Here is a 22302-nt window from a genome sequence, read left to right as displayed (position 1 = left end):
ATCGGGACACAAATGACGACCGGGACACCGAGACATCTATCTATCTATATATATACAAATAAGTTGTCTGTGTGTCTGTGTGTCGAGTGACGTCAGGTTTGTGTGTTGACTGACGTCATGTTTGTCGACCGGGACACAGGGAAACAACTACAACGGGGACGCCGGGGGGCACAGGGGGATATATAAATGACCACGGGGACACAGGGAATGTTCGATTAGCAATCACCAACAACAAAGCTCAAGGGCAATCATTAGAATAATGAAGACTAGATCTGAATACAGATTGTTTTTCCCATGGACAATTATATGTTGCATGTTCAAGAGTCGGTAAACCTGACAATCTATTTATGTGCACAGACAATGGGACAGCCAAGAATGTTGTATATTCGCAAGTTTTACGTAGTTAAAATATATATATATATATATATATATATATATATATATATATATATATATATATATATATATATATATATATATATATATATATATATATATATATATATATATATATATATTATATATATATATATATATATATATATATATATATATATATATATATATATATATATATATATATATATATATATATATATATATATATATATCTATATATATATGTATATACATACATATCTATATATATATATATATATATATATATATATATATATATATATATATATATATATATATATATATATATATATATATATATATATATCACAGGTGGGGCACAGGGACACAACTACAATGGCGCATAACTAATATGGCGCGTAACGACTTACGCGCGCGGGGGGGCTTGGGGGGGCGCGAAGATCCCCCACCAACTAGGTGTACAACTAGTATAATATACAAACTAAAAAGGAAGGGCTTAAATATTAAGCAAAGTGAGCTGAACACTAATCAAAGCATCAAAAAATTAGAGATCATAGATAATAAACAACAAATAATGTAAATATACAAGGAATTCCAAAAGACACTTTGGACTTGAAGTGACGAGAGTAACTCATTGTTACCTCACTTAGCGATTACTTTTTTTAAGAGATATCGTTTGTAATATCTTTCAAATGCCTTCATCAGGGAATCGTTTTAACATGTAAAACGATCTCTCAGGAGAAGTGGTTTCTTGAATACCATCTTTAAAATACTTTAAGAGGAGTTTGAACCGTTTCAAAGATGGTAATTACTAGAACCATCGGCATACAAGCATTATCGGGTGCCAAGGTCCTCCTATTCAAAAAGATGTAAATCAAAAGACGCGTCTAAAACATGTGGTTTCCATGTGTCATTCTTAATTTTATTTGAATAAACTTGTTTATTTTAAATCTTTGTTAGTTTTTAATATAAATTTTGAATTTATCCTGAATATGAGAGGGACTGAAACCATCCTTATAATACTTTCAGAGGAGTTTGAACCGCTTCAAAGATGGTAATTACCATATAATGAAGAAGAAAATTATTAAGGAAAAATTATTGTAAAATAAAATCTTCAAGGGGGGAAAAGTGAAAGTAAAAAATATATATTACTCTTGCTCATTGCACCCCATTTGAGTCGTACACTAAGAAAAACAAAACTTATCCCGGACTTTAGAAGCGATATACAAGCCGTTTAAATTTCATCTAAATTGCTCTATTTTCAAAGAATTAATTCCTTATTGTAGTCATTATATTTAAAATAACCGATCTAGTTTCATACGTCTGATGTACAGGGATATTCGACAATACTTTCTTCAGTCCAAATTGATTTTTCCAATGTATAGGCAATCAATTGATGAATCATTATTGATTCACAAGTTTAAAATATTTCTTCAATAAACTAAAAACTTTGTTTCAAATTTACCAGCTTTCTTCGAAGGTTTTCATTTAGAAAGTAATTTTTTTTTTTTGAATGAAAAGAACTAAAAGGGAAATCAAACAGTTCGTGGTAACGAATTGTAGTAAGAAGCGACCCGGCTCAATAGTAACCAAAACTCTAAGAAACGGAATTTTCAAAAAAATAGTTACATCAAAAGAATTGCGTTTTAATGCTAATTTTAAATATATAAGTTTCATATTGACAATGGTCCGAGTAAGACTCAGCTTACTATGCCCTTATTCGCTGATGATACAACCTTGGTGTGTGTTGCCCCTACAGAAGAACTGCTCATGTCAACGATAAATGCAGCAATGAGCAGAATTTGTACATGGCTTCAAATAAACCACCACATTACTCGGATACGAGGTGATACTGAGGTTCCTCGATTAGTTTCAAGTAGGTCTTCTTTTTCACTTATTTACAGAGCTTCAAAACTTTGGAATAAACTGAGTATAGATATCAAGGAAATAGGTAGCCTTGACCAGTTTAAGTCTGATTTACGTGTGGAGTTGCTCGGTAGGTATGCTTTTGAAACAGATTAACTAAAATAAATTTTACATAGCTTATTCGTTTGTAATGTTTATGTATTTTTTTTGTTTTTTTGTTGTTGTCTTGGGGTCACGCAAGGGAGTGTATTGTTTATGTTTTTTTTGTTTTTTTTTTTTTTTTTTTTTGTTTATTTCGGTATATGGTCTCATTCTCCATATTTTCTTATTCTCCATATTGTCTCTTTATTTTCTTTGAATTTAGCACAGCCTCGCAAGCTTCGCTTATGTTGTGCTATTGATTAAGAAATGTTTATTTCTAATAAAATTGTTCTACTACTACATATAGTTTAGTCATACCCATCAAAAGTTACGAGCCTGAGAAAATTTGCCCTATTTTAGAAAATAGGGGGAAACACCCCCTAAAAGTCATAGAATCTTAACGAAAATCGCACCATCAGATTCATCGTATCAGAGAACCCTACTGTGCAAGTTCTAAGCTCCTGTCTACAAAAAAGTGGAATTTTGTAATTTTGCCAGAAGACAAATCGCGGATGCGTGTTTATTTGTTCGTTTGTTTGTTTTTCTGTTTTTTTTCTTTTTCCCAGGGGTGATCGCATCGACCCAGTGATCCCAGAATTTTGCCATAGGGCTCATTCGAACGGAAATCAAAAGTTCTAGTGCCCTTTTTAAGTGACCAAAAAAATTGGCGGGCACCTAAGCCCCCTCCCACGCTCATTTTTTCCCCAAAGTCGCCGGATCAAAATTCTGAGATAGCCATTTTATTAAACATAGTCGAAAAACCTTATAACTATGTCTTTGAGACGACTTACTCCCCCCAGTCCCCTTGGGAAGGACTGCAAGTTACAAACTTTGACCAGTGTTTGCATATAGTAATGGTTATTGGGAATTGTGCAGACGTTTTCAGGGGGATTTTTTGGTTGGGAGGAGGGTTGGTGAGAGGGGGGTTATGTAGGGGAAACTTTTCATGGAGGAATTTGTCATGGGGGAAGAAGATTTCCATGAAGGGGGCGCAGCATTTTCTAGCATTATTTAAAAAAAATACATATGAAAAAGTTTTTTCAACTGAAAGTAAAAAGTAGCATTAGAACTTAAAACGAACAGAAAATATTAAGCATATAAGGGGTTCACCTCCTCCTAATACCTCACTGTTTACGCTAAAGTATTTTTAGTAATCTCAACTTTTTATTCTACGGCCTTTGTGATTCAGGAATAAGGCTTAAGGAATAGGGACAAAATTTAAGCTTTAGTGTAAAGAGCAAGGTATCGACGAGTGGGCGAACCCTCTCATATACGTAATAAAAACATACGAATATAGAAGTTCGTTACGTAAGTTAATTCGTAAGTTACGTATATCTTTTACTAATGAAAACGTTCGTAAAAAATTAAAAGTTCTAGTTGCCTTTTTAAGTACCCAAAAAATTGGAGGGCAACTGGGCCTCCCCCCTTCTTTTTTCTCAAAATCGTTCGATTAAAACTATGGGAAAGCCATTTAGCTAAATAAATAAATATACAAATTTGGCTTTAATTATTCATCTGCGGAGAGCCGAAATCAAAACATGGATTAGCTAAAAACGTTCACAAATTAAATAAAAAAACAAGTTTTTTTTAACTGAAAGTAAGGAGCGACATTAAAACTTAAAACGAGCAGAAACCACCCCGTATATGAAAGGGGATGTTCCCTCTTCAACGCCCTGCTCTGTACGCCAAAGTTTTACTGTTTTAAAAAGTAGAGTTGAGAGAAAAAGTCAAACTTTAGCGTAAAAAGCGGGGCGTTGAGGAGGGAACAGCCCCTTTCATATACGGGGTAATTTCTGCACGTTATAGGTTTGAATGTCGCTCCTTACTTTCAGTTAAAAAAAACCTGTTTTTTATTTAATTTATAATAAAAACTCATGTCCTTTTAAGATAATATAATTGAAGTGAGATTCTGAAATGTCACTATTCCAAGGAAATTTCCTCTACCGTTCTTTAGTATTGTGAATTCGATTGCTAACAAAAAAAAAAAAAACGGAGACAAGCCATTAATAACAGACCCCTCTTATTCGAGGTAGTTTTCTTTTTGTTTTCGTTTGAATTTTTCTTTTCTTTTTTTTTGCTGCTGATGTTAATATAAACATAAAACACGCTGGCTGAAGTATGAACTGTTTTAAAGCACAAATGCTACTCTAGCCCTTGGAAGCTTTAAGCGAACAGTAGGCCCCTTGATATTTTTTGTCTTTTCTGTTCTTCTTAGGTTTTACTTCACTATCATTATCATGTTTGTTTTATCTATTTATATAAATTTCTTTTTGTTTTCAGTTTTAATTACTATATGACTAATATTCTGATAATTCTAGTTTGAAACATGGCTCTTTAAATTTCTAAAAAAAATTTTAAAGGTTTTTTTTTCTAATAGATAGCGCAAAATGAAGCTAAATCCGTGAAAATCTTTCCTATGTAAAAATTTCAATATATTATACAGGTAATATCATAGTCTCCATACAATAAAAGTTAGTCCTTAATCACACCTTTGTAATGACACTAGAATTTTCAATTTAGTCGGAATGAAAGAGTTTGGTTTAAGGGTTCAAACGTCTTAAAAGATTTATTTATGAATTCACGTATTCAAAATAAAGCAGCAAAAGTTAAAAAACGCTTTTTAACTTGTATATTTCCATTAAATTTCGATGTGAAATCAAGGAAATGAAAAAAAAGTAATGAGTTTTTATTATCTCAACAGTTATAAGGCTTCAGCATATTGTTATTATTATTTTTGTTTTTCCGATAGCAACTTCATATGAAAAGTTTGGTCGTATAAACTTCGAGCGGGGCTGAATTGCTTTGAAATCGGAAGTTCTAGTGCTCTTTTTACGAGTAAAAAATGATCGGAAGGTGAACAGCCTCCCTTCCACGCCTTTTTTCCCCAAAGATATCCGAGAAAAATTCTGAAATTACCTTTTTGTTCAAAATGTCAAATAATTATAATTTCGGGGTTAAACATAACCCCCCAGAAGTCCCTGGTTAAGGGGTATAAATTGTGCCAATTGGCCATTGTTTACAAATAATGGTTTTTATTGGGAAAAAAGTTCATGTTTGATTCTGGGTCTCCAAATCAACTTAACAAAGGTAAAACTTTAATTAAAATCTTGACAGGAATGTCGAACAAGATAAAATCACAATTTGTGCAAGATTGTGCATGTTGGTTGTCGAAAGGACGTATCAAGTATATCCAAAGAGCGATTGATTGTAATAGGTTAAAACATACAGTTTACATCAAGGAAGATGTTGAAGAGTAGTCGGAATGTAACAAGTCCCCTTGTCCTTTTTAAATACCCCCTCCCCTTAACACTGGTGGAGATATTGAAAGACCATTCTGTTCAAAATTTTCAAAGGGTCTGAAAACTATACCTCCGGAGATGCCATATCCCCCAGAACCCTGGAGCATGGATAATAATAAATAATGCGCTTTACCTATTAATCGCATGTAGGAATCATCATTCGGAAAGGAGGAAATGTTTGTTTCTGAATGCGTCTGAAAAGACTACAGGTAATATGGTGATATTTCAGGATTCTTGAGGTGTATGTTGAGCCATATCAAAAGAAATATATGTGCATCGAGTTTACTAAAAAAAAAAGTGTATCTGCAATATCTTAAAGAACGGCTGAGGACCTTAAGTTGAAACTTTCAGGGCATGTTTAAACTGAATCTTAGTTTTTAATTATATTTGTTACATTGGGATCGCGATGAACCAAGGACTTATCTATGTAAGTTCCAAGCTGATTGAAAGAAAAGTGCTCCTTTTTCAGGCAACATGTTTGGAAGCCCTCCCAAATTACAATTCTTTCTGTACATTTGGGGTTCACTTGGCCCAGGGACTTCAAGCCGTTCATAAAAAAAAATACAGTTTTGACTCTAGATCAGGCGCGTTTTTCGAAGAGTAAGTTTTTTCCCCATTTTTCCTTCTACCTTAGAATCCACTTAGCCCAAAAACTTAAGGATCAAAGTTTTGACCCAACCCAAAAATTCTTTGGCTCTTTTTGACCACATTTCAGTGGATTCCTACACCAATTCCTTATTATTTTTTTCATCTCTAATTCCTCTTAGCACAAGGACCTAGGCTTTAACAATTTAAACGTATCAAGGACAAAAAGATTTTTGGCCCACTTCTGGACCCCCAAACGCAAGAAATATACCCCAGACCTCAGGCTTGGTCCCACAAAGTCATAAGTTCTTTCAAATATCTTTGCACTTTTTCGTAGAATTAACAAATAAAAAATTATATTAATGGCCCCTCAGAAAAAAACTCCTGTGCACATACCTGCTCGGCTCTCTTTCCATTCCAAAAGAAATCTGTGTTTCTCTTGGCCAAGGGAGCGATGCATGAGAGCGTCCAGTCGATAGGAGACCCAAGATCGACCTTGCCCATTTATTCCATTATAAAATCTATCTGTAAACTATTGACCATTTGTATAATTTATGTCCCTTTACCAGGGATGTAGGGTTCCTTTGAGACTTTTGGTCAATTCTTAACTTGCTGGAAGATATCAAAAACAATCGAGAAACCAACCTAAACGAATATCAATGAAGCCAGACAATTTTACAGTCACCATTGAGATAACATTTTTTCCCGTCATTTGGATTGTTACAGTTTCTGACAGGAAGCTAAATCACCCAATGATAATTTGTTTTTAAAAGAATTGCCACACTGGGCCTACTTTTCAATCTCCCCTCTGCACTTGTCAGAAAACCACACTTAATTAATTGAGGGCACAACGTTTTCACAGCTGACATAGAAACATGTACGGCTTTCATCGGCGCAATCATTAGTTTCGTTTTGCACATTTACAACTCTGTTGACGATTGATTAAGCGTAAGAAAAGATATTTTAATGTTTAATAGATTGACAAAAATTATTCTCGTGTGTGCAAAGCCAGATACATGCAAATTTCCCATCTGTTTGGGTTTATACAGTATATAGTCGCCTGAGGCCAATACAGCTATGCACACTCCTCCTCCGTCCTTTTCTATTCAATTATTCCCTCTTTACACCACATCCTCTCACCCCAACCGCGGACGACCTGCTTTCCGCTCAGCCCTAGACAGTTGGCCGAAAAGGACAATCTTCGGTAATCTGTCATCCTCCATCCGCAGAACCTGCCCTACCCATTTCAAACTTTCTCTCACTATAGCCCTAGAAAGCAGGATTGAACCACACTTTTCATACAGCCTACTTTTTGAAATATGGTTAGTCAGTCGGGTACACAGAATAATCCGCAGGCAATTTCTCTAGAAAACATATAGCAAATCTTCGTTCCTTTTTCGGAGCACCCATGCTTCAGAACTGTAGTTAACCCCTGTAATTACTGTAGCTTCCAATATTCTAATCTTGGTTCGCAGACTTACCTTGGTTATTTTTTAGTGATTGTAGGAGGATATATTGTGGAGCAGCGGGAGGTAGATACGGATAAAAATAAACTCACAAACGGAAAAACAAAATGCTGAAAAGCTGGTCAATAGTAAAATACAAGTAAAAATGGCGCAAATTAAACAAAGTTTAGCAGCATGGTCAGCCCAAAAGGGTAGAAGGACCCTGACATAGAGGGATATAATCTCACCTATCCAGTCCGAAAAATATCGAAAATAGACTAAGCTAAGAAATTAGAAAAAAGTGCGAATTAAATAAAGTTGAATGGCACGGCAGGGCCCAAGATGGGTGAGGCACATCCAACATCCTTATGCAATGTTGATGGGCACAATCCTCTCTTGTTATGCAGTGTCGTGAGGGGCCCTTATATCCATGACTTAAAAACTCGTACGCTAAGGCAAAATATAAGCAAAAAGTCTTAAATTAAAGAAAGCCGAATAGGTTGCGTACTCCCAACCCCAAAAGAGCCCTGAGATGGGCAAGGTGTATCCTATGGCCTTAGGCTATGCCATGAGAAGTCTTCTATATTCCTATACAATGTCGTCTGATGCCTTCTATTTCAGTGACTTAAAATATGTTTTTTAGGGTATAATATACGCAAAAAAGGTGTAAAGTGACGAAATTTAAATAGGGCGTGTGCTCTCAAACCTCGAAAGGGGATTGGGCACATCCTATGTTCTATTGCGATATCACGAGGTGTCTCCTATATCCCTATATGATATTGTAAGGTACCCTCTATCTCCATGACTCCAAAAATGTATGCTAAGGTAAAATAAGAGCAAAAAGGTCTATATTAAAGAAAGCTGAATAGGGCACGTGCTCCCAAAACTCAAAAGGGCCAGCTCCAATAAGATGGAGCCGAATAATCTCACCCTGAGAGTCAAAAATTCGACTCTCGGGGTTGATTAATTAGGATAATCTCTCTTAAAAAGAAAAGTGTAAGGGTCCCTAGCTTTTAAAGAGAAAAACGTTACCAATCGACGAATCCACCTTAGCTAAAAGAACTTTGAAGTGACCTCATTTTGAACTTCTGTTAAAGCAGCTTCTTAGACACCGACGTCTATTACGACCTTATGTTACTTATATTACTTATTAGTCCCTATATTACTAAACTCGAAATATCAATAAAATTAGGGCTCTTTATGAAAAGTGTCATTGCAGAAACTTCGAAGGGGGTTCGTTTGATTGGAAATTGAATGTCCTAGTGCCTTTTTCAGGGGGTGGAAAGTCATTCGAGTACAACATGACCCCCTCCCATGCCCCTTTTCAATAGCTGCCACCACCACCACCCAGAAACTTCCCATTATATTGGATGACATTTTGCAATACAAATTTAGTTAAAAATTGTCGGAAAGTCCAATACATATGGCTCCTGGAATATTAGGACCCCTTAGATTCTCGAACAAGGGCTGTAAATTATAAAATTTACCAATAGTTTATAGAAGGTTTTTAAATATGGAAAAAAGGAAGGATATCCGATTTTGGCTGTCTGATTGTGTCAAAACTTTAAGAGATTACTAACTGGGCCCACATTACTAAAAGGAAAGTTTTGTTGGAAGGGGAAAGCGTTGGGGGGCCCACAAATTGGACAAAATATATTGTGTTCCTGATCATTTTCATAATTACAACCACTTGTCCTTGGACCAAGGGGAACCTAATGTGCAGAACATGTTTGTTTTTGTTTGGTCCAATAAAAGGCCGGAAACTTTTTCAGCCCTGTATTCTATCCTTTAGTATTTCGAGCCAAGAGAACCAAATTGCAAAGCAAAATATGAGGTTCCTCCGAAACGGGGCCAAAGGGGGCCGGAAATGATATACAAACTTTTTTCTGAACCGACTGAAACCTAAAACTGCAAATCCTTGGGCCAAGGGGACCCTAACATTAAAAAAAAATGGTTTTCGGCCACCAAAATTTTGGCCCCAAAAGGACTATTTTTCCCAACCGCCTTGAGATTTCCGCCTTCTAGTTCTTTGGCTATTGTGGTTCCCAATACAAAAGAAAACCCAAAGAAAAGAAAATTTGATTCCCCTGAAAAAAAGGGCCAGGAAAAGAGCTTTCTTTAGTTAGGAACCCAAATATGAAGACCAAATATGGAGCCCAAGGATTGTTGCCTAAGCTAAGGAGAAAAAAAAATGGGTGTGGGGGGGGGAAGGAAAACTACTTAGGGGCTCTGAAATGTGCCACAAAACTTGCTGTCCCCTAATAGTTTGAAATAGAGCTGTGAATCCCTTAATTATGGGAAGAAAAAAACTTTTTTTCTGATTGCCTCAAAACTTATGTTCTCAAGTCCTTAATTCATGAATCAAAACGAGCCGAATGCACAAAAAAATATTAGTTCCACCCCCCTTCCCTCCCAAAAAAAGAGAATAGTTTTTGTTGTTTTTTCTTTTATTTTTAAGGCTTGAAACTCACACTCGTAAGGTTTTTGTCGAAAGGAACTGTATTGCGCACAGAAAATAAATAGTTAGAAGCATGGATCTCGCACTAGATTTGTTTTTGGGGGGGATATGAAAATTACAATCGAAATTCCTTAGGTCTAAAATGTCCCAATTCGTAATAAAAAGAAAAACAATATTGGTTCGTCTGAAAATGGCTTTTCTTCTGAATGGCTTGAAGCTTAAAATTGTAAATCAGTATTCAAGTGAATCTTAATATTCAAGAAAATTTTAGCTTAGGAAAGCGGACCTTCAAAATTGCAACCCCAAAACGGTCAACAAATTGGTTTGTCGATTGGCTTGAAACTGTCATGGATCATCTCCTTACCGAAGCAGACCATGCATTTTTTCTTGGAGAAGGGAAATTGTCGGGATGTTCAGAAACAGACCAAAAAGGCTTATTGTCTGTGATTAGCTTGAAAATTACAACCTTAAGTCCCCGGTCAAGGGAGCCTAATATGAAAAATACTGTTTTCTGATCAGCTCAAAACAAACTTCCTGAAGTACTTTGACCAAGATGACTTCAACCCACAAAAAAAAAAAAAAAAAAAAAAAAAAAAAAAAAAAAAAAAAAAAAAAAAAATCACCATCTCCCGGAAACTGATTTTGTAATTTTACATTGTTTTTCCTGTTTAATAACATACGTTTTCGAATTATTAACGGGATGGTTCACCCATAAAATTAAATGATCCCTGGGTATCTGAAGCCAATAATAAAATTTGATCTATGTACTTTCCATGATAAAATTTCAATAACAAAATGGATGTTTTTAGAATCACAAGAAAATAATATTGTTATAAATATGTAAAATAAACTTGAAGTACTGAACAAAATAGGATAATTTGTTTTTCTAAAATAATTATCTTGATCAACTAATACTTAGAAGTGATTAATTATGAATAATTGGAATAATAAACATACCAATGCATAGCTTAGATTTTTGTTTGTTGATTGACATATATATTTCATTTTAATTTTGTTTTTTTGGTAACAAAATGTTAGAGTATATTTTTACATAATTTAACTCATTCAATCCCTGTTCATTTACCCAGTTTAGTGTCAATTGATGGCGGTGTTTGTCTTTTTTTACAGCAAAAAAAAAATTACATTCTTTAGAGCTCCACAATTTTTTTTACACATCTTTTCGCTCGTTTCCTGCTCATTTTTCGCACACATTCCTTTCTTTCAAACTCGACGCTTACTAGCTGTAAATGGAGGGCTCCATATAAATTTTTTCTATTTTCTAAGATGTATATACTTGTGTAAACTTCTCCTTAAGTAATTTAGAAAATTAGATTTCATTTTTACTAGCCTTGGTACTTATGTTAGGATCTTGATAATTTTGGTAGCCAAGAAGCTCAAAGTTTCATTAATGCATCAAGGATACAGTTTGCATTTCAGGAGGGTAATTCTTCAGGTTCGACTAAATTTCAAATTTGACCTTAAAAAGAAGGGTGGTTTGTGGTTCCATTTGGAAACTTTGGTCTTTACTTCTTCTCTCTTTATATCTACCATAGATAATTCCAGCTCAAATCATTTTATTTTCGCATTCTGATGACTTTCTTACTGGTGCTACAAACAGGCACAGTCCCTTACCCATAGGTAGATCAAACTCAAAAATATTCTAGGCACATATGGTGTAAGAAGATAAAAATAATCATAACCAAAACTCAGCTTTAAACGGTACATTGAAAATGACTTAGTCCCTATTGCGGGAGATACTTCAGTAATATGAGTAATTTACTGTAGAATCCCTGGGAAAGGAATTGAATAAGGAAAACAATGCAATTTCTTCAGCTAGGGAAGAAGCCACAAGGGGAAATTGCATTTCAGAACCATAAATTTTCATTCCTCCATCTGTAGGCTAAGAGGTCCTGTTTCTTCCTCTTTTGTCCAGGTTATAATAACTGGAAAACGGAAGCAATTCAAACCAAAGAAACACTTCTCTCTTTTTAGATTGAATATTGGTAACTTGGTCTTCGCCCATAATTGCTCTTCACTAACAAATTGAATTGAGTGTACTACGTAGATTGGAACTAAGTTAAAAATTTAAAATTTCATTCAGGCTTATTCAAAAAAAAAAATGAGTAACCATTACCGACATTACTTCTGGGGAGTCTATTGGACATTCCGAAATGTTTCGGATGAGCTGATAAACCATACATTGGCCTTATAGTTGAAAAATTACCTTGAATCAGACCGGCTAATAGGACAGTTAAATAAAATTTACTTTTTTCTTAAAGTAAATTTAGTTATCACTTAAGTATTCTCTTCCCACTTGATTCCAGATTTTAATTTTGACCATTTGGGCTTAACAGCTGCAACTGCCCAACAATTTGGAGCCAGTGGAAGATCTAAGGAAGGTACAGGGGGCGTGCACCCCCTGACATAGTGGTGGATTTGCGATTGGGACCGTTTGCTCTAGTTTAGATTGGGACAATAATTATTTTTTGTAATTTGTTTTTAATAGTTTATGTTTTAATAGTTAATAGCTTAACTCTTAGTCATTAACACTGTTTCTTTTTGCAAACAAGTTTGAAACAAGGTTTCATTTACTTTTTGCGGTCTCTGTTAGATCTTACTAAAGACGCATACCGCCAAAAAGAATTTAATTAAATTTAGGGTTATCAAGGAAATCTGTCCGTATTACCACAAAAGCTAACTGGAAGGCGAAAATGTTCATTGCATAATAACAAGGAGGGGAAATTTAGAATCCTAATTTCCTTAGGCTGTCGAAATGATGTTTCAGGATTGTGTTCACAACGGGGCTGAAAAGCGAAATATTTACTTCTTTTTACTGTCAAAAATTGGTTTTCAAATCTTGCTATGGCACTACAGCAAAGAAATTGATATCATTACTTAATTGGCAGTTTATTTTGGTTTTTTGGGCTTGTTGCGAAGCGAGGCGGTTTTTACAAAAATTGTTGGTTTTTGGGGGATTTGTATATCCCCCAAATTCGCAGTTTACTGCGTATTTTCAACTAATTAAAGTTCTACATTATATTACATATAACGTTTTCTGTTCATCCTAAAACATTAAAATAAAGGCCAAACTCCTTAAAACTTTAATGAAGGTTCGTATAAATATATACTTAAAACTAAGTATATGAGTCGAAATACTTTTGTAAAGGTCGGAGTGGTCATTTAAGAAGAATATTTTTTCAATTTTTTTTTTATAAAAGAAAGCAAATAATCATGTGTTTTTTTTATCTAGCTGGTAAAGATGGGTCTCTGGATTCTCAGTTTGAATCAGTGGAATAGGATCGATTTTTTTCAAACATTTACTAACAAAATGTTGATAAAAAGTGGATATTCCCACAACTTGAGTTAACCACTAAAACGGAATGCAACTAAATTATTACATCAGAATTTTTAAAATTCTCATTACCAGCCAGTCGTAAAATATAGTTATGTTTTTGTGTAAGGGTTGCATAGATTTGTCCATAAAATTGTCTAAACTGCTATATTTACTGCTGAGGATTTTTATACTTATTTTGATACATATCATAAAATCATATTTCCATGATTGGTTGTTCATAAATAAAAAAAAAAAATACAGGAAAATTCTCTTACTTAATGCTAAATCTGAGTCAAATTTCAAATTTTTATTTTTGTGCTCAACAGACATATCAGTATTTAAACGATCGAATTGAATATATGAAAATCTCAAGATTAGGAAAAACAAAATTCGAAATCTACCACAGCTTGAAACACTGAGAATTTAAATCGCCAATCTATACTTATCAAATACAAAAGTAACAAACACATAATTATTTGTTTTTAAGGAGTATTCCTGCTCATACACTTAGTTTGAAGCATATACCAACATGCATCTTTATCAGAATTCATATTTTTCTGACGATTTTGGTCTTTACTGGAATAGTTTAGAATAAAAAAAAAAGAGGAAATACTAACGAAAAGCTCTAAGCTGACAGGACTCTAGACTGAGAGAACTAGCCAATATAAACATTCACCGGAATATAGGCATCGACCGTGTAATAAAAAGATATGGTTGGAGTGGAAATACAGAAATAGACTTTACACTACGTTGTTATGAAAAGTAGAATTTTGATTAGTAATTTTTTTTTAGATTTCATCAAAGTTGACACTGTTTATTAAAATACTATTCTTAAAAATAAATTCGTTCTTTCTTTCTTGTTAAACCCCTAAAAGAACTAGTATTTAATGTTTAATCTATCTTTTACGAATACAAGCTGTATCTTTATCCTCATTTCCTACTCTTCATTATTATCGTAGTAACTAAGCGATGCCATATGGTTAGGCGACATGCTAAATGATTTGGCCTATACAAATTGTCACAAAGAGTGCATGACCCCAAAAGATTTTTCAAAACTTTTTTTGACAATAAAAAGCTTAATTCGCTCGCTATAGCGGTTAGAAATGCAAAGGCAAAAAATTAGCAGAAAATATTAAATATCATGTTTTTTTATAGATAGTGAACAGCTTTTTATTTTATTTTTATGGCAGGGTGGTTTTTATGGCACTTGATATTAACCAAGTGACATATAGCAATCGCAAATTATGTCGGTCTGTCGGTCTGTTGGTCCCGGTTTTGCTACTTTAGGCACTTACAGGTAAGCTAGGATGATGAAATTTGGCAGACGTATCAGGGACCGGACCAGATTAAATTAGAAATAGTCATTTTCCCGAGTTGACCATCTGGGGGGAAGTGGGGGGACCGTTAATTCGGAAAAATAGAAAAATTGAAGTATTTTAAACTTACGAACTGTCGATCAGATCTTAATGAAATTTGATGTTTGGAAGGATATCGTGTCTCAGAGCTGCTATTTTAAATCCCGACCGGATCTGGTGACATTTGAGGGGGAGTTGGGAGGGGGAAAAATAAAATCTTGGAAAACACTTAGAGTGGAGGGATCAGGATGAAACTTAGTGGGAAAAATAAGCACAAGTCCTAGATACATGATTGACTTAATCTGAACAGATCCGCTCTCTTTGGGGTAGTTAGGGGGGTTAATTCTGAAAAATTAGAAAAAATGCGGTATTTTTAACTTACGAACGGGTGATCGGATCTCAATGAAATTTCATATTTAGAAGAATATCGTTTCTCAGAGCTCTTACTTTAAATCCCGACCGGATCTGGTGACAATGGGGGGGGGGGAGTTGGGAGGGGGAAACCTAAAACTTGGAAAACACTTAGAGTGGAAGGATCGGGATGAAACTTAGTGGGAAAAAAGCACAAGTCCTAGATAAATGATTGACATAACCAGAGCAGATCCGCTCTCTTTGAGGTAGTTACGGGGGGGGGTGTTAATTCTGAAAAATTAGAAAAAATGCGGTGTTTTTAACTTACAAACGGGTGATCGGATCTCAATGAAATTTGATATTTATAAGGCAATTGTTTTTCAGAGCTCTTACTTTAAATCCTGACCGGATTTGGTGATGTTGGGGGGGGGGGAGTTGTGAGGGGGGAACCTAAAACTTGGAAAACACTTAGAGTGGAGGGATCGGGATGAAATTTGTTGGGGAAAAAAGCACAAGTCCGATATACATGATTGACATAATCGGAACGGATCCGATCTCTTTGGGGTAGATGGGGGGGTAATTCTGAAAAATTGGAAAAAATGAGGTATTTTTAACTTACGAACGGGTGATCGAATCTCAATGAAATTTGATATCTAGAAGGATATCGTGTCTCAAAGCTCAAATTTTAAATCCTGGCTGGATCTGGTGACATTGGGGGGAGTTGGGAGGGCGAGCCTAAAACTTGGAAAACACTTAGAGTGGAGGAATCGGGATGAAACTTGGTGGGGAAAATAAGCACAGGTCCTAGATACATGATTGACATAACCGGAACGGATCCGCTCTCTTTGGGGTAGTTGGGAAGGGGGGTAATTCTGAAAAGTTAGAAAAAATGCGGTATTTTTAAGTCCCGACCGGATCTGGTGACATTGGGGGGAGTTTAGGGTGGGGGAACCTAAATCATGGAAAACGCTTAGATTGGAGGGATCGGGATGAAACTTTGTGGGAAAAAAGCAGAAGTCTTAGATACGTGATTTAAATAATTGGAATAGATCCGCTCTATTGGGGGAGGGGCTAATTCTAAAAAAATTAGAAAAAATGACGTGTTTTTAACTTGCGACGGAATTATCGGATTTTCATGAAACTTCATATTTGGAAGGACCTCGTAAATCAGATCTCTTATTTTAAATCTCAACCAGATCCAGCGTAATTGGGGGGGGCAGTCGGGGGGACCGGAAATCTAGAAAATAATTAAAGCGGTGAGATCAGAATGAAACTGGATGGAAAGAATAAAAACCTGTCTAAGATATGTGACTGACATAACTGGATCGGGTCTGCTCCCTTTGGTGGAGTTGGGGGGGGTAATTTTGAAAATTGAGCTATTTGTAACTTACGAAAGGGTGACCAGATCTTAATGAAATTTGATATTTAGAAAGATCTTGTGCTTTAAAGCTCTAATTTTTAATTCTGACCAGATCCCGTAACAGTGGGGGGAGTTGGAGGGGGAAACCAGAATTCTTGGCAAACGGGAAAATTAGGGCATTTTTATCTTACGAATAGGTGATCGGATCTTAATGAAATTTGATATTTAGAAGGAATTCAGTCTCAGAGCTCTTATTTCAAATCCCGACCAGATCTTTGACGTTGGGGGGAGTTGGAGGGGGGATATCTTGGGAAACACTTTGAGTGGAGGAATCGGGATGAAGCTTGGTGGATAGAATAAGCAAATGTCCTTGATACGTGATTGACGGAACCATACTGGATTCGCTCTCTTTGGGGGAGTTGGGCGCAGGGGTTCAGTGATCTGGCGAGTCGGGTTCTTTGGACAGGGTAGGACGATGAAAATCGGTAGGCGTATCAGGGACCTGAACAAATTGACTTGATAAAGTCGCTTTCCCAGATTCAACCATCTGGGGGGCTAAAGGGAGAGGGAAAATTATAAAAAAATTAGGTATTTATAACTTACGAGTGGGTGACCGGATCTTAATGAATTTTGATATTTAGAAGGACATCGTGACTCAGAGCTCTAATTTTAAATCCTGACCGGCATTAAGCCTCTTATTTTCCTTTTAAATCAATCTATTGATTGATAGAATTTTGTTAGAGCTCATACCATATGATGTCTTGGCTCTTAGCTTTTCTTGTCTCGTCACAAGTTCCATATGAGCTCTTAGCTCTTGTTATAACGCAATTTTTTGTGTATCAATATTTTATACCATTTTAATTTCAACAGATCTTTTAGAACTTTTAGAATCTTTTAGAACCTAGAACATATAATTATTGAGGTTCTCCTTAAATTGCAGGTATTTCTTTGTTATCAAGTCTATTGAAGAAACCTCTCATGCACCCCCCCCAGAAAAAAAGAAAAAAAATCCTGGATTCACCCCTTATTGGAGTAGCATGCGATTTTTCATTTTTTGCCACTCCCTTACAAGCGCTTTCATATCAAAAGCTAGTTTTCTCATTCATACTTATGTTTTTGATTGTAACAAAGCTTGCAGTAGAACTTAAAGTTCTGTAACGAAAAAAATTACACATCATGCAAAGGTGAAATTCAATACATCAGAAATGGAGGAATTTGAAGGAAAGATTTGTAAATTAGTTCAAGAAAACAAGTTCATTTATGTTGAAGAGAGGTTGACGGCGAAAATACGACGAAAAACCAGAATGCATGAGAATGCCAGGACGAAACTTTTTTGAACGACATTCCACAAATCTATAGAAAGTTTTTTTTCTACAGTAATTTTTTTGTGACAGAATACTTAAGAACACACCAATAGTTTTCGACTGTTGACAAATAAAAATATTAAATGGAGGCTGCTCTAGATGGATCTTGCAGCTTGTTTTTATTCTCTCTGCAGAGTAAAAACCTCTTTCTGTAAAGAAGAACTAGGCGGAAAGTCTTTTTCTCAGATTTTCTTGACTGTTTTGAAGCATGAGTGCTTGATATGTGGTCCACGTCCTGGGACGACGAACTTGAAGTAGAAGCTACAAATTGCAGCGATATGAGTACCATGAGACGCAGCAAGGTATCTCTGGATGCAAGATGAACATTCAATTTTTTGGTCAATTTTTCCGGCTGCATGATGATTTAAGCTATTGGCTAACTGGTCTCAGCCTTTATATAAGAATTCTAAAAGTGTTCTCGATTCACCTGTGAACTGAGGAATTTCTAAAGTCGTTCACCGTTTTGCGTTCCATAAGTTTTATTTGCCAGGAAAAATTCTGATCACATAATATTTCAGTTAGAAGGGTGAAAGGCGTAAAAACACAGTAATAATTCCAGAGATTTTACGGAAAGAGGAATAAAAAAATTAACTTCTAATACGATTCCCGAATTATCACAGGAAAAAATATTTCACAGTTACTTTCAGATCAGAAGACTTGTCACATTGGACCAGATTCAAAAACGTTTGCTTTACAAAAATCAGCATCTTCATTTGGTGTAAAGCATGTATTTCTCAATGTCTTAGAGAAGGGCTTGTTTTTCTCTGTTTTGAATGTCCAGTGTAAAGCACATCCAAAGTTTTCTCTTTTTCCATTTCTTAGAACCGCTACTATCACCAGCCTTCGTTGTTTTGATTAGGAAGTAGTTTTGTCTAAAAGCTTAACCACGAAATACTTCAGGTGTAAAAATGCTGGAGCTTATGTTTGAAATCTCCATGGTGCAAAAGCCACTTCACGTCAGAAATAAAAAGTGTAACAGTTAAAACCGGAAGCTTTTACATTTGTGTTGTTAGCAAGTGCGGGTCTACATGATTTCCCCGATATTTCTGCTGGGCGTGGGTGCAATCAGAATTATTTGGGAAGAGGGGGAGGAGAGTAGTTGAAACGTTGTCTATATAGAACGATAATGGTTCAACATTATTAAAATGCTTCATGTGAGCCATTCAGAGGTTAATTTTATCAACTCTACCGAAAATTTCCAAGTTCACCAGAAAAAATGAAAAAACAACATTCATTGCTGATTTTTAGGTTAAAGCCTCAATTTTCTGATACTAAAAATGTCTAAAATTATTCTGAGGGTTTTTATGCATTAGAGCAGGGAAATTTGTACCCAAGAACAATCCAAAATGACGTTGCTTGAATTGGCTTCAAAATTAATTATTGAATTTTCCACTGCAGAAAAGTTTTCATAATTTTCTTTGTTAGTATTCTTTCTGTGAACTTGGTATTTTGTTATTTCAATCAATATTCGCTGTCACAACTAAAAAATTTTAATTTTGACATTCCTACTTGATTTAAATTAAAAATAGAAAGGCAGATCCCGGAAGAGGGAAATACTTTCTTTTCAGAGTCTCTTAAAATACTAAAAGTAATAATGAAGTTAAAATTCACCTGGGCACGAAGGGGGTTTGTATTGACTTGGCACATGTAGTCCCCTCTGTCGGAGCGTCTTACATCTTTGATGTGTAGTGTCCAGGTATGCATATCTTCATGAGTGACAGATAATTTACCAAAATTTGTTAGCACTTTGTCTTGAATTGCCAAGACTCCTTTTGTATCTGCTTTGATCCAAGCAACCTAATAAATACGAAAAATCAATGAATTATAGGATCAATGAATTAAGGATACACATTATTTATGCTGTATTTACATTTATTAGACAGCGTTTTGCTCACACATTCCGAACTGTTGACACATTTAAGACCACAGCAATGTTTACCAAAATAATTTGGAAGCCCCCTGTAGTGCTGGGAAAATTTAGTAATGGGCCCTTTGTCTTTGAGACTGTCAGCCAATGCTAAGACTCGCAAAATAAGATTTACGGTATAAGACAACCTTATAGACGGAGACTCATTCAAACAATTGTAACCTTATCTTCTGCGTGTGGCTGAAGAAATGGTCATCAAAGTAAAAAGATATTAATTCTAGGCGAACTTTAACATTCCGTTGCTTAGTTCTATGTCTATTTGTTTTTGATCCAAGCAACCTAATAAATACGAAAAATCGATGAATTATTTTAAACTGCAGTAGAAAGAAGAAAAAAGAAAACAAAGTTACTTTTATTGACGTTAGCCGCTGTGTTTAGGTGCTGCATAAGACGTGCAATTGTGTAATTTATGCCTTTTGTGGTATTGAAGTAGCCTACATTTGTAATTGTGAAAAAACAAATCAAGGAAAATAACCATACTTTTTGTCTATATTTTTTAAGAGGGTTAAAATTTACTTTGCATAATTTTACACTCTGAGCTTACTTTGAAAAAAAATGTAAGTATTTGTAACCTTAAATCAATCAACGTTTTTGTTTTGTTTTTTAATATATGTGCCGCTTTGTGCGTAAACACGAAAATACCTTACTTGTCTTTGCGCAGGGGTGCTAATGTATATAGGTGCACAAAAATTTATTCGGGGGAAGAGATAGTATTTGAAGGAGCAAGGTCCAAATTGACCATGTAGGCATGTAAGGTATTTGAATACAATTCCTGGGAAAACCGTGAAATCGTAACAATCCTGACTTTGGTCCGAAAAAAACTCATAGACATTTTTTCAACACAAACGTAAATGTATGAGCCGTTGTGGATATTTAAACTACTTGAATGTACTTCACTATTAAAAAAAAACTAATAATAATATCGCCGTACCAAAATGAATACTAAAAAAATATCACGTTTTTAAATTATCTAGATGCGATCCCCTATAAGATGGTAAATTAAATTTTTTTAGGATTTTAAGAAGAACGGTCTCTTTGAGGATTTGTTCTCAAAAATACGTAAAAATTCCTAGTGTTTAGGGGAGCAGTTTTCCGGTGTTAAAAAAAAAAAAAATAACTAGTTTTGAGGATGATAGTAAGGACTGTCATTATAACTTAAAACGCACTGACCTTATCTTGCACACAAGGGGACTGCCCCCCTTACAGCCCTTCAACATCTACGGTAAATTTTGAAGTATCTCGGTATCTTTGGTATCTACGGTAAAGTACGGTGCAAGTACTATATTTACAATTGCGTCTTATAACTTTGGATTGAAATTTTATTTTGTTAAAAGTAATTATGAATACATAAGCCGATGACCCTGGATCAATATGATACCATTAAAAAAGAGACATGCACCCGTGAAATGTACATGTTCATGGGAAATATGTATAGAATTTCATATTTTGTTGGTAATAGGTATGGGATTCTCATATATTTTGAGTTTTATTGTATAGTTCTTATTAAGATTGCGTCCCTTCTGAGAGCATTATCTCCTTTTTCCAAAATTTATAGATTTTCTTATGTCAATAAGTTTTCATATCCAAATCCAAAATTTAAAAATCCTGCCCACCTAGAAAATGCATAAAAATTAGATTACATTGATGCTATGTATATTGTTGTCAATAACCTTATTTTCATAAAGTTAAAATAAATTTGTTGTTATTACTTAATTTATCGTCTAAAGCATTTAAATTATTATTTAAATGCGTTATATAGTTACATATTTAAATGCGTTATATTATTATTGAGTCCTGGTTGAACTTCGCTGAGGTGAGGATGCTGGAGTTATTTTGAAAAACTGATCATTTTTGTTTTATTGATTTTATCCTCTAGTAAGTTGTTTTTTCTTATTTGTATTGCTGAGGACGGCCCTTGGACATAGGGCCGAAATATTCATTCTAATTTGTTTCCCACTGTCTTGAGAAATTCCCTATTGTTCTTCTTGTTTTTTGGTGTTTGTGATGGAAAGGCAGTTTGGTCTTTGTCGCTATTTACAGACAACTATCTGTATTTGTGAGCACCTTACTCGTATGCATAATCGAGCATTCCTTTGATGCACAGCTATTAGCGCTCACAAAAGAAAATCCTTCTAGTGTTCTACCTCCCCCTGGGGAAAAATTCGTGGTGGCATCCATGGTCCTTCAGATATATATGAAGTGCGGAACAGGAAGGTGAGAATCTACCCCAGGCCATTCTTTGTTGTTAGGAATCTTTTTAGAATAAACTTCCAATATGGATGCTGCTGGCTGCTCCCCATTTATTAAAGACACATTTTAAGTGTAACATACAATAATACATCCATATGTTTTGATCATGCCAGGGATAAATAGGAAGGCTTGAGGGCTCTTCTATGTAGATCTTCAGGATAATCTCTTTACCTTCACTTACTCCTA

At 35.0% G+C, this 22302-nt stretch overlaps 2 protein-coding genes across 5 annotated transcripts in view; both read right to left on the bottom strand.

Annotated features, from left to right (window-relative positions):
- The window catches only part of LOC136031263 (uncharacterized), a 437122-nt gene that overhangs the window by 270804 nt on the left and 144016 nt on the right, over positions 1-22302 (bottom strand). The gene's annotated exons all lie outside the window — the stretch shown is intronic.
- Positions 1-22302, bottom strand: part of LOC136031264 (lachesin-like) — a 113857-nt gene that overhangs the window by 58369 nt on the left and 33186 nt on the right. For all 4 annotated transcript variants that reach the window (XM_065710695.1, XM_065710693.1, XM_065710692.1 and 1 more), the window contains one exon: positions 19551-19736. In XM_065710695.1, coding sequence (XP_065566767.1) covers positions 19551-19736 — 186 coding nt within the window. The remainder of the gene's footprint in view (positions 1-19550; positions 19737-22302) is intronic.

This window comes from Artemia franciscana, chromosome 9 (assembly GCF_032884065.1).
Source record: "Artemia franciscana chromosome 9, ASM3288406v1, whole genome shotgun sequence".
Taxonomy (NCBI): Eukaryota; Metazoa; Arthropoda; class Branchiopoda; order Anostraca; family Artemiidae; genus Artemia; species Artemia franciscana.
Note: the sequence above shows the minus strand (reverse complement) of the source record. Positions and strands in the feature narration are given on the sequence as shown.